Source organism: Stomoxys calcitrans, chromosome 3, assembly GCF_963082655.1.
Source record: "Stomoxys calcitrans chromosome 3, idStoCalc2.1, whole genome shotgun sequence".
In the NCBI taxonomy this organism is placed as follows: domain Eukaryota; kingdom Metazoa; phylum Arthropoda; class Insecta; order Diptera; family Muscidae; genus Stomoxys; species Stomoxys calcitrans.
Window position 1 is genome coordinate 39,423,760 of NC_081554.1, and position 11,775 is coordinate 39,435,534.

At 39.3% G+C, this 11,775-nt stretch overlaps 1 protein-coding gene across 1 annotated transcript; it reads right to left on the bottom strand.

Annotated features, from left to right (window-relative positions):
* Window positions 1-425: 425 nt before the first annotated feature.
* LOC106081671 (uncharacterized) lies at window positions 426-11,303 on the bottom strand. The gene is made up of 5 exons (XM_013243816.2): window positions 11,051-11,303; window positions 6,870-7,164; window positions 3,711-3,784; window positions 896-1,319; window positions 426-823 (listed from the first exon to the last, which is right to left on the bottom strand). Exons 1-5 carry the CDS (start codon window positions 11,269-11,271, stop codon window positions 503-505), a joined length of 1,335 nt encoding a protein of 444 aa, XP_013099270.2. The 5' UTR covers window positions 11,272-11,303; the 3' UTR covers window positions 426-502.
* Window positions 11,304-11,775: the final 472 nt, after the last annotated feature.

The following is an 11,775-nucleotide window of genomic DNA, read 5'->3' on the forward strand; positions in this document are numbered from 1 at the left end:
ATCCTCTCATGACCATCAACAAACGTGTTTATTATGGTCTGAATCGGTCTATAGCCCGATACAGATCCCATATAAATCGTTCTCTCTATTTTACTTCTTGAGCCCCAATGGGCGCAATTCTCATACGAATTGGCTGAAATTTTACACAGGTCTCCAACATATAATTTAATTGTGGTCCGAACCGGACCACATCTTGATATCGTTTTAATAGCAGAGCAACTCTTTTCTTATATCCTTTTTTGCCTAAGAAGAGATGCCGGGAAAAGAACTCGACAAATGCGATCCATGGTGGAGGGTATATAAAATTCGGCCCGGCCGAACTTATCACGCTTTTACTTGTTTTTAATACATTATTGTCTCTCCGTATTAAGGAATAGTAAACGAATATTAATACACGCTTAAAGTAGTAAAAATTACCCATCAAATGTTTTGTAACTATGAAATATATATTTAAAATAATGAGTTAAGAATTCTGAGTGAAAATTTGAATTGTTGAGGAGCATTACATGGTATATCCATGAGCATCATGATGATCACTAACAAAAATGTCTTCATCATCAATTTCGTACGGTTCTGTAATAGTTTCTTCTTCTTCGGCTATTAATTCGTCTTCACCAACATCTACTTGCTGAATATTCACATCAGTTTCATTAGTAATGGCCATTGGAAATCCTTGTAAATGCTCGGTGTTTCTGACTTCCTTGTAGCTGCAACAAAATATAATTCCCATTGTTTTGTAGCGGAATGTTTTATGAACCTTTTGTAACCAATCAATTTTGTGGCAGATATCTTCACAGAAAACCAGATCTTTTTCATCGTAGAACTAAATGAAAGAATTTCAGAGTAGATATAGCATTTAAATCGTAATCACTAACATCCCAAAATGTTTACTTACATCTTGAAATGGTGTATTCACTCCAATTATCATTATCTCATCCAAATCGGTTATATTGCCAGTGGACTTTAAATATTGCCAAACATACAGTGGAATAGTGCGATTTTTCTGATCTTTTAATTCGACCATTTTTAGTTCTTCCTGGCAGGAATTATTTGGAATGGGTACGGATATAGTGTTTAAAATGCCAGTCAATATGTCATAAGTGTGGGGTCCCGATTCAATGTGTGTCTCTAAGGCCATTTCGTAACGATGCCAGTTGCCCAAACGTAAACCAGTCCACCAGGGAATATTTAGTAAACCACCTAACTTGTCAAAAGCTTCGTGACGCATTTTAATATTTTGGATCAGTGAATGGTGTTGATAGCTGGCAAACTGCAACCACTCCTCAAATTGTGGATTGGTGTATTTACTCGATAGAATGCTGCAATTGTAATAAAAAAAAAAATAAAGATCAGAACTTGAAAAACAGAAGGACATGGCCAAATCGATTAAACATAGCATATGGTGACGAACAAGAACTTATATATATATTATATACTGAACCGGGCTCGTTCCCTTGCGCCTTCTTTAACTCTCTAATATCTCTTTAGGGTTGGGACACTTCGCATTGAATGTGTGTATTGGATTCTTGCTATTGTAGCCTATGTCCGCCTATAACGTTCAACGCCTGCGTTCAAATCCTGGCGATAACATCGGACAAAATTTAAAGCGGTGCTGATCTCCTCATAATGCTGGCGACATTTGTCATGCATGATCATGTAAAAAATTCTTCCCAAAGAGATATCGCACTTCGGCATGCCATTCGGACTTGGCTATAAAAAAAGTCCCTTATCAATGAGTTGAAACTTGAATCGAAAAGCTTTCATTTAATGTGTGAGAAGAGTGCCCCTTCTCGGTTCCTGGGTAAATTTTTACTCCACACCCAAATACCTTTCTTTTGAGTTCTATGTTGGTAAATATTTCCGGCTTAGAGAGACACTTGGACCTTAATGTAAATATACGCTTCGTGCTTTACTTTCAAATACATTTTATGTGACCCCATTTTACATGACCTAATTCTGTTTGAGGGTGGTATGTACCTCAGGCACTTTGTCCCGAAAATTAGCATCAATTTCCCGAAAATCAATCAATTTAAACATCCAAGAGCTTTTATATAATGGGAAGGTGTTTTCGCGTGGGACGGTTCCCCAAACACATGGCTCTTTAATTGGTTATCAAATTCGTATTTTTCTCTCAAGCACCTTTCGTTTGAGCTCTATATTGTTGTGATTGGTCTAAATACCCATTTGGCGGGTTTTGGAAGGCCCCCGAGGCACCCGACCCCTACAATAGAAAACATGTTTTGTTTTGATTGTGAGAGTGCAAAAAAATTTTCGAACGAACCACATTACCAATCTCCGAGATCAGGAGGTTTGAAAATTAGGGTAATAAAAAGTGCTATTTAGGAGAGTGGATATCAAATTCGTGCTGCACTCCATGCAAATCCATTTAATGTGAACCCCATATTGCCATGGTTAGTAAATATGAAATGTCTGGAGGGTGTTTTGGGGCTGGGGCTGCCACCAGCACTTTACACTGAAAATAGATATCAAATTCGTTATTTGCTCCCAAATACCGTTGATTGGAGCTCCATATTGCCATAATCGGAAATGATGTTCAGTTTAGGGGGCGCTTTAGGACGTACTCCCCAACACTTGGCTCCAAAATTGGATATCAAATTCGTTTTCTACTCTCAAATACCTTTCATTTGAGTCCAATATTGTCATAATGGGTCAAATAACCCATTTGACGTATCTTTAGGATGCATCAAATACGTCAGACTTGAAGGCAAATTTTAATGTCATATTCGTAATCAACTCCCTAATACCTTTCATTTGAGTCCCATAAAGCCAAGTTCGGCTAATATGCCCATTTGAGGGTGGGCGACCTCCCATTACTTGGACCTAATTTTTTTATGCCATATTTGTAATCTACTGCCTACTACTTTTCATCTGAGTCCCATATTGACATGAACTTCGAATATATCTGTTTGGAGAAGTTTTGGGGTTGAGGGGGCGGCCGCTGGGTACTTGGACCCAAACTTTAATACCATATTCGTTTTCTGGTCTCCTATATCTTTCATTTTATACCCTTATTGTACCCATCGGACCACTTTCGGATGTCGGTGACGTTTTTGCGGTAAGGGGGAGGGTCCGCCTCCACCCGATATCTAAAAATTATATAGCCTATGTTTGCTTCCTGGCAAACGTACACAATCTCTGGAAATTTTAAGAAAATCGGTTCAACCAAGTGTCATATAGTCATAATGAGTCTAATGGCGTTTTTGAGGGGTGGCGGCGTGCCGCAGTGCGACCCCTCTTTGGAGAGAAGTTTCTACATGTGGAGGGGAAAACCACCGCTGACAAATGTTTCAGATGGTCTCACCAGGATTCGTACCCAGGTGTTCAGCGTCATAGGTGGACATGCTAACCTCTGCGCTACGGGGGCCTTCAATGGTATCTGTTGTAATTCATTAGGGAGTGTTCATGTGATAACTGTGATTGCATGAAATCAATCTCGGTTTGGTACTAAAGCCAATGATAGTTTGGTATTAAAAGCAATACCTGTTTGGTAATAACTTCATTAATTTTCGTTTTATATCTTATTCATTGGCAGTTTTGTTTTGATACCAAACGGGGTTGCTTCACTCCCAATACCGTATTGCATCGAATTAAGCCCTTTTTAGTTATCAATTTGGCTATCAGTGTGCATTTCAATAGATTCCGTTAATATATATAAAAAAAAACTTGGAGAACCAAAAACGAATACTTACTTCCAAGGAATAAAACTTGTGTTGACTTCTTTGATTTCGACTGACTTGGTGTAATTGAGCAAGCCTGATGGATACTAAAATATATAAGAAAACAATTTATTATAGTTTATATAATTTGAAAAGAAAGAAGAGCGTGCTAAGTTCGGCCGGGCCGAATCTTATATACCCTCCACCAAGGATTGCATTTGTCGAGCTCTTTGCGCGGTATCTCTTTTTAAGCAAACAAAGAATAATGGATAAGAACTGTTATTCTATTGGAGCTATATCAAGTTATAGTTCGATTCGGACCATAAATGAATGTTGAAGAGCATAGTAACAGTCATTGGGTAATATTTCAGTCCATTCGTATAAGAATTGCGCCTTGTAGGGGCTCAAGAAGCATAATCGCGGGATTGGTTTATATGGGTGCTGTATCAGGCTATAAATCGGTTTCAGACCATATTAGACACGTATGTTGAATGTCATGGGAGAAGTCGTTGTACAAAATTTGCTCCAAATCATATAAGATTTGCGCCATCTATAGGCTTAAGAAGTCAAGATCCCAGATACATAGATGTATATGGCAGCTATATCAAGTTATGTACCGATTTGAACCATACCTAGCACAGTTGTTGAAAGTCATAACACAACACTACATGCTAAATTTTAACCAAATCGGATAAGAATTGCTCCCTCTAGGGGCTCCAGAAGTCAAGATCCAAGATCGGTTCATATGGCAGCTATATCAGGTTATGTACCGATTTGAACCATACCTAGCACAGTTGTTGGAAGTCATAACACAATACTTTGTGCATAATTTCAGTCAAATCGGATAAGAGAAGTTAAAGGTCATGGGAGAAGTAGTTGTACAAAATTTCAGCCAAATCACATAAGAATTGCGCCATCTAGAGGCTCGTCGTCTCGATAAGAAGTCAATATTCCAGATCGATTTGTGTTGCAGCTACATCAAGTTATATATCGATTTGAACCATATTTGACACAGTTTTTAGAAACACCTCATGCGCATTTTTAGCCAAATCGAGTGAGAACTGCACCCTCTAGTGGCTCAATGAATCAAGATCCAAGAACGGTATATATGACAGCTAGATCAAGTTATGTACCGATTTGAACCATTTTTGCCAAGTCGAATGAGAATTGCGTCCTCTAGTGGCTCAAGAAGGCAAGTTACCAGATCGGTTTATATGGCAGCTATATCAAGTTATGTACCGATATGGCCCATTAACAATCTCAACTGACCTACACTGATAACAAGTATTTAGGCAAAATTTCAAACGTACTTTCGAAGCTCAGGAAGTCAAATCAGAGTACGGGTTGATGGTGGAGCTACAACTATGTATTGGCCTGTACTTTACTTACCCAAATTAGACAAAAAGGATTAAAAATTGAAGCGACGATAGGAAACCTGGAAGGATGGGGAGAGGTTTTCGATCGGATACCTGAGATGAAGCTTAAAGTCGAGTGCGAAGCACTGCTGCCTTCGGCACAGTCTTGAATTGGCGGAACTCTAGTTTTGCCATCTGGAAGATCGTGTTACACGGATGGATCAAAACTAGAGGACAGAGTGGTGGGCCTGAGGGTCTACATTAAGAACCCAGGGACTGAGATCTGTTTTAGACTGCCTGACTATAATACGATCCCGCAGGCGGAGATCTGGGCGATCACGAAATGCTGGCGGTGGTGTGGTGCTAACGCGAGGACCTCAATTGTGAACATCTTTACCGACAGTAAAATTGCCATAAGGGCAATAACAACAAGGACGGTAAGGTCACGAGCAGTAAAAGAAGGAGATGCCAAAATCCGCATCGTTTGGGTGCCGGACCACAACGGAGTAAGGGGAAGTGAAAGGGCAGACGATTTGGCGGTGAAGACCAGAGGACTGCCGTCAATAAACTTGGTTAACCCGAAGCCTTTCGCGACGACGCAGTTCGAGTTAAGGGAGTGGACGATGAATGCTCACGCAACATTGTGGAATAGCGAAACGGTCGGTAGGACGGCGAAAATCCAGGTGGTGAGAAGACTAAAAGGAAGCAATAAGGAGGTCAGTATAGCTATTGGTATCATAACAAGACACATAGGACTACGAGCTCACTTATATAAAATCGGTGCGGCAAGTAAACGCATGTGTAGGGCATGCGGGGAAGATGATGAGACATTGGAGCATTTCCTTTTGGCATTACCATTACGGCTTTCGTGTCTAACAGATACTGGCACTTAGGTGGAGACACAATACCAGACATGAACCAACTTAGGGGAGTAGTATTGAAAACAATTAAGGATTTTGTAAGTAGCACGGAATTCCTAACTAAATTTTTAGAGATTACTTTATAGTTTTTAGAGCGCACAACCAGCCGATTACTGGCTTAGGTGTATGTTCATGTGGCTTGGGGCAGATTAATATATGCACCCTCTTTTCAACCTAACCAAACCTAACCTAGGCGGCCCAATCACCCACATGCCAAATGCATACTCTACTTTAGTAGAAGTAAATGCGTTTGATCGTCTGTAAAAAGTGTAAAGGGTGCGGGAGTCATACCGACGTGTAAATAGGTTGCAAAAGTTCAGCCGATCCTCATCACATAACCGATCCTCATCATATCGTACCCCACTCTTCAATTCCTTTTTGTGAGTATTGAATGTTGCCATAATTACTACATATTGGGTTGCCCAAAAAGTAATTGAGGATTTTTCATATAGTCGGCGTTGACAAATTTTTTCACAGATTATTGCATTCTTTCTTCTGTCAGTTATCAGCTGTTACTTTTAGCTTGCTTTAGAAAAAAAGTGTAAAAAAAGTATATTTGATTAAAGTTCATTCTAAGCTTTATTAAAAATGCATTTACTTTCTTTTAAAAAATCCGCAATTACTTTTTGGGCAACCCTACATATGACTGTTTTGGGAGTGAGGCAGCCCAAGGTTCCAGGACACACACATGCCAAATGCATACTCTACTGTAAAATAGATTTCATAGAATTCCCACACTACTAAGATCGGAATATATATCAGTTTAGGAGGGTGAAGGTTGTATTCCTCAAACTTGTAATTACGATCCAAGATACAACATATTTCTGTTGATATATTTTAAAGGCTCAAGTCGATGTCTGCACCAGAAAGACAGGCTTCAACAACTTATTAGAATTTGAATTTCAAAGCAAACTTACCAAAAATTCAACATAGTTGGGTAATACAGCAGCATATAATGAATGTAATATCATCTCTTCGAGGTTGTAGCAAATACCGCCCAATATCTCGTCACCTGATTGCGCAGCTACAACATACGACACAAATTGTATTGGACACCATTTAAATGGTGTTGTTGATTCATATAGGCTCCATTTAAGCGTCGAACACTGCATTGTAATACTTTTATCTTCATAACGATAACTGTAGTCGTAATAACGTTGAGTAAGAGAACATTTGTAGGTATATTTCTCCAATCCGACTGCCTCACTAGGTCTGGAATATGGAAAAACATTAAAAATTATAGCAATTAATACATGTCTTAAAACCTTCATAAAGAATTGCAAATGCAAATTAGCCTAATGAACATTTATTAAAAGACTTTATCATTGAACTTAAACTTGAATCGGACTGTTTATGGGCAAATTTTTGTTCAAATCCCTTATGCCCTTCTTTGGATTGTAGTGGGTAAAAAATATGTCCGGTTTGGGGTGTATTTTGGGAGTGAGGTGGCCGCCCAGACACTTAGCCATTTAAAAGCTTCGTGCTATACTCTCAAATCTCATTTTATATAAGCCCCATATTACCATAGTCGGTAAAAAAGTCCTGTTTCATTTCTGCCCTATATTGTCGTGATTGGTCTATGTATCCGTTTGAGGGGGAGTGCTTCTCGAGTGTGGGATGTCAAATTCGTGCTCCACTCCCAAGTACATGTCATTTAAGCCCAAAATTACCATGATCGATAAATATGTACGGATTGGAAGGCGTTTTGGGCCGGAAATAGCACTCCGCTACTTAACCCTAAAAATTGGTATCGAATTCGTGCTTTAATCCCAAAAACCTTTCATTTGAGCCACATATTGATATGTTCGGGGAATAAGTTCAGTTTAGGAGGTGCTTTGGGGCTTACCCACAAACACTTGATCTCAAAACTGGATTCCTGTTCTACTCTCAAATACCTTTCATTTAAGTCCCATATTTCCATGATGGGTCAAATAACCTATTTGGTTTAACGCCACCTAAATAGACTTAACAAAAATTTTAATGTAATTTTCCTAATCTACTCCCAAATTGCTTCATTTGAGTCCCAGATAGCCCATGATCGACTAATATGCCCATTTGGGTGGTTTTTGAGTGTGGTGGACACCTTCCATTACATGGACTTAATTTTTTGCCATATTCGTAATCTTCTCCCGAATACCTTTTATTTGTGTTCTATATTGACATAAACGTCCAACATGACTGTTTGGGAAAGTTTTGGGGTTGGGGCGGCCCGCTGTGTTGTTGTTTCGATCGGTCCACTTTTGATTTTGGGTGGTGTTTTTTGCGGTAAAGGGGAGGTTCCAACCCACTTCCGATATCGAAAAATTATATATTGGGTTGCCCAAAAAGTCATTGCGGATTTTTTAAAAGAAAGTAAATGCATTTTAGAATGAACTTTGATCAAATATACTTTTTTACACTTTTTTTCTAAAGCAAGCTAAAAGTAACAGCTGATAACTGACAGAAGAAAGAATGCAATTACAGAGTCACAAGCTGTGAAAAAATTTGGCAACGCCGACTATATGAAAAATCCGCAATTACTTTTTGGGCAACCCAATAGCTTATGTTTCCTTCCAGACCTACTTACACAAACCGAGTCCCATATAGTCGTGACCCCCTATACTTTGACCCAATTTTGTATGCCAGATTCGTAATCTACTCCAAAATATCTTTCATTTGAGCGTTCAATTTGTCTACTTGGAGGAGTTTGTGGGGTTAGGACGACTTTCTGGATACTTGGACGCAATTTTTAATACCATATTCGTATTCTGCTCCTCAATACCTTTCATTTGATATCCATATTGTCCTCATCGGTCCACTTTTGATTTTGGGTAATGTTTGTGGGGTAACGGGGAGGGTCCGCCCCATATCGATATCAACTAATTATAAACCTATTGCCACTTCCTGGCCATACTCGTAATCTACTCCGGAACGCCTTTCATTTGACCCTTGTCATGATCGTCCAATAAACCTATATTGATAAGAACGTTCAATTTGTCTACTTGGAGGAGTTGTTGGGGTTAGGACGACTTTCTGGATACTAGGACCCAAATATTAATTCCATATTCGTATTCTGCACCTCAATGCCTTTCATGTGACGACTTTCTGTGATATCTATATCGTCCTCATCGGTCCACTTCTGATTTTGGGTAGTTTTTGTGGAGTAACGGGGGAGGGTCCGACCCATTTCGATATCATCAAATTATAAAGCCTATTACCTCTTCCTGACCACATTCGTAATCTATAAAGCCTATTGCCTCTTCCTGATCATATTCGTAATCTACTCCGGAACGCCTTTCATTTGAGTCCCATATTGTCATAATCGTCCAATAAACTTATTTTGGAGGATCTTGGGGTTGTGGCGTCTCCCAGTTACATGGACCCAATTTGTATACCCACCACCATAGAATGGGGGTATATTAATCTAGTCATTCCGTTTGTAATACCTCGAAATATTGATCTGCGACCCCATAAAGTTTATATATTCTGGATCCTTTCGACTCTAGCCATGTCCGTTCGTCTGTCGATATCACGATAGAGGTCGATCGCGTAAAGCTATTAACGATGCACGTCGTTGGGGATTGCAAATGGGCCAAATCGGTTCAGATTTAGATATAGCTCCCATATAAACCGATCTCCCGATTTGAATTCTTGAGCCCTGGAAGCCGCGATTTTTGTCCTATTTGGGTGAAATTTTGCACGCAGTGTTCCGCTATGACTTCCAACATTTGAACCAAGAACGCTCTAAATCGGTCAAGAACCTGATATAGCTCCCACATAAACCGATCCCCCGATTTGACTTCTTGAGCCACTGGATGCTGCAATTTTTGTCCAATTTGACTGAAATTTTGCATGCGGTGTTCTGTTATGATTTCCACTGATTGTGCGAATTAAGGTCCAAATTGGTCTATATACTGGTATACGTCCCATCTAAACCGATATTCAGAAGTGACTTCTTGAGCCCTTACAAGCCGCTGCTTTGGCTGAAATTTTGCATGTAATGTCGTGACTTTCAACAACTGTACCAAGTACGGTCCAAATAGGCTTTAGTTTTTGTTGGTTTGACAGAAGTTTGGTACGTAGAGTAAAATTTTGCCCTACAACTTAATTAATTTTGTATAAATTTTTTGCAAAAGGTGGTGGGTTCCCAAGTTTCGGCCCGGCCGAACTTAGCACTCTTTTATTTGTTCCACTAGCCGAACGTAGAATAGCGTTCCAAGCGCCTCGATCTTCTGCGCTCATTCTAAAATCTCTGACACCAAGTTTCGAGGTGTCTTTCCATCGGGCTTTTAGTCTTTCCGGTTTGCGTGTACCACCGTGTTTGCCTTCAAACGACCTCTTTGCTGGAGCTTTTTCATCCATTCTGACAACATGACCTAGCCAACGCAGCCGTTGTATTTTGATGCGTAGAACTATGCTATAGTCATCATACAGATCATACAGCTCGTGGTTCATACGTCGCCTATATTCTCCGTTAACGCAAACTGGTCCATATATTTTACGAAGAATCTTTCTCTCAAATACTCCAAGCACTGCCTCATCTGTTTTCACAAGTACCCATGCTTCAGAACCATATAACAGCACGGGTCGTATCAGTGTCTTGTATAGTGTAATCTTCGTCTGTCGAGGGGTGGCCTTGTTTCTAAACTGCTTACTTAGTCCAAAGTAGCATCTGTTTGCCAGTATTATTCTTCGCTTAATCTCAAAACTGGTGTCATTCGTTTCGGTTACGGCGGTGCCGAGGTAGATAAAGTTACTGACTGCCTCAAAGTTGTGGTTCCCAACTTTCTCCATTTTCTTTATCTGCTCGGTTGTGCAAGGCTTTTTGTTTTTGGGAGCTGAAACCATCCATTTCGTCTTATCTCCATTTACAGCCAGACCCATTTTCACTGGCCATGGTACAATGCAAATCCAAAATTTCCCATGAACATTTCATTAAGGAACAATGATGAGAAGATAGTGCGATTTTCACCACTTAGGGTGTGTCACTGCTGTTTAAAATTGTATTCACTTTTCAGATAAAACCAAACCGAACTTGTAATTCAATGTTATCTCAATATCGGAAGTTCAGCGTTCACTCTTTTTTTATTATACATTGCAAAATATTTTTTTAACTAACTTTTCAAATTTTCTTCGACAAAATGCAGTTACTTCCTCGTTATTATTCAATACGACACTCTGCACTTCATCCATTATCCTGAGCATGTGACTTCCAAATTTTTTCAGCACAATCGGCCTTGCTTCTGGATCCATTGGGATATTGACTCGACATACTGCCGATGTTGATGGTGTGATAAAACCATACACTGCACTTATAAACAAAATAATTTTCAAATCCATTTGGTTAAGTTTCACGCTACGTAGGACAAATGTTTCTGAATTCATAATGATATGTGACATGGGTATTTATAAGAAATAGAAGCATCAGATAGGAGAACAAGTAAGGGAAAGTAAAAGTTGAAAGGTAACGACATTATAATACACTACATCCTCATTATAAATGTAACGTGGCTAAGTTTGACAATAGTCTCAAGAAAGTGAAGATAGCAAAATTATAAAAATCCAGCGGACCTATAATGGGTGTTCTATCTAACTCCGAATTGATTTCATCCAATTTCAAAAGGCTTCCGTCCCTAGACCGAGAAAGACACTTGTTCCAAATATCATAAAATTTATTCGAACAAAAATTAACTTTGCACATTATTCAACATGGACACACAGACTTATATGGCTCAATCAAACCTGAGACTGTTTCTTAGTCCAGCGTGAGACTTATCAATGGCTTCATCTTTTCTCTTTTTGGATATTAAAAACAAAGTCAGTAAGTTATAATAGCCTGTACCA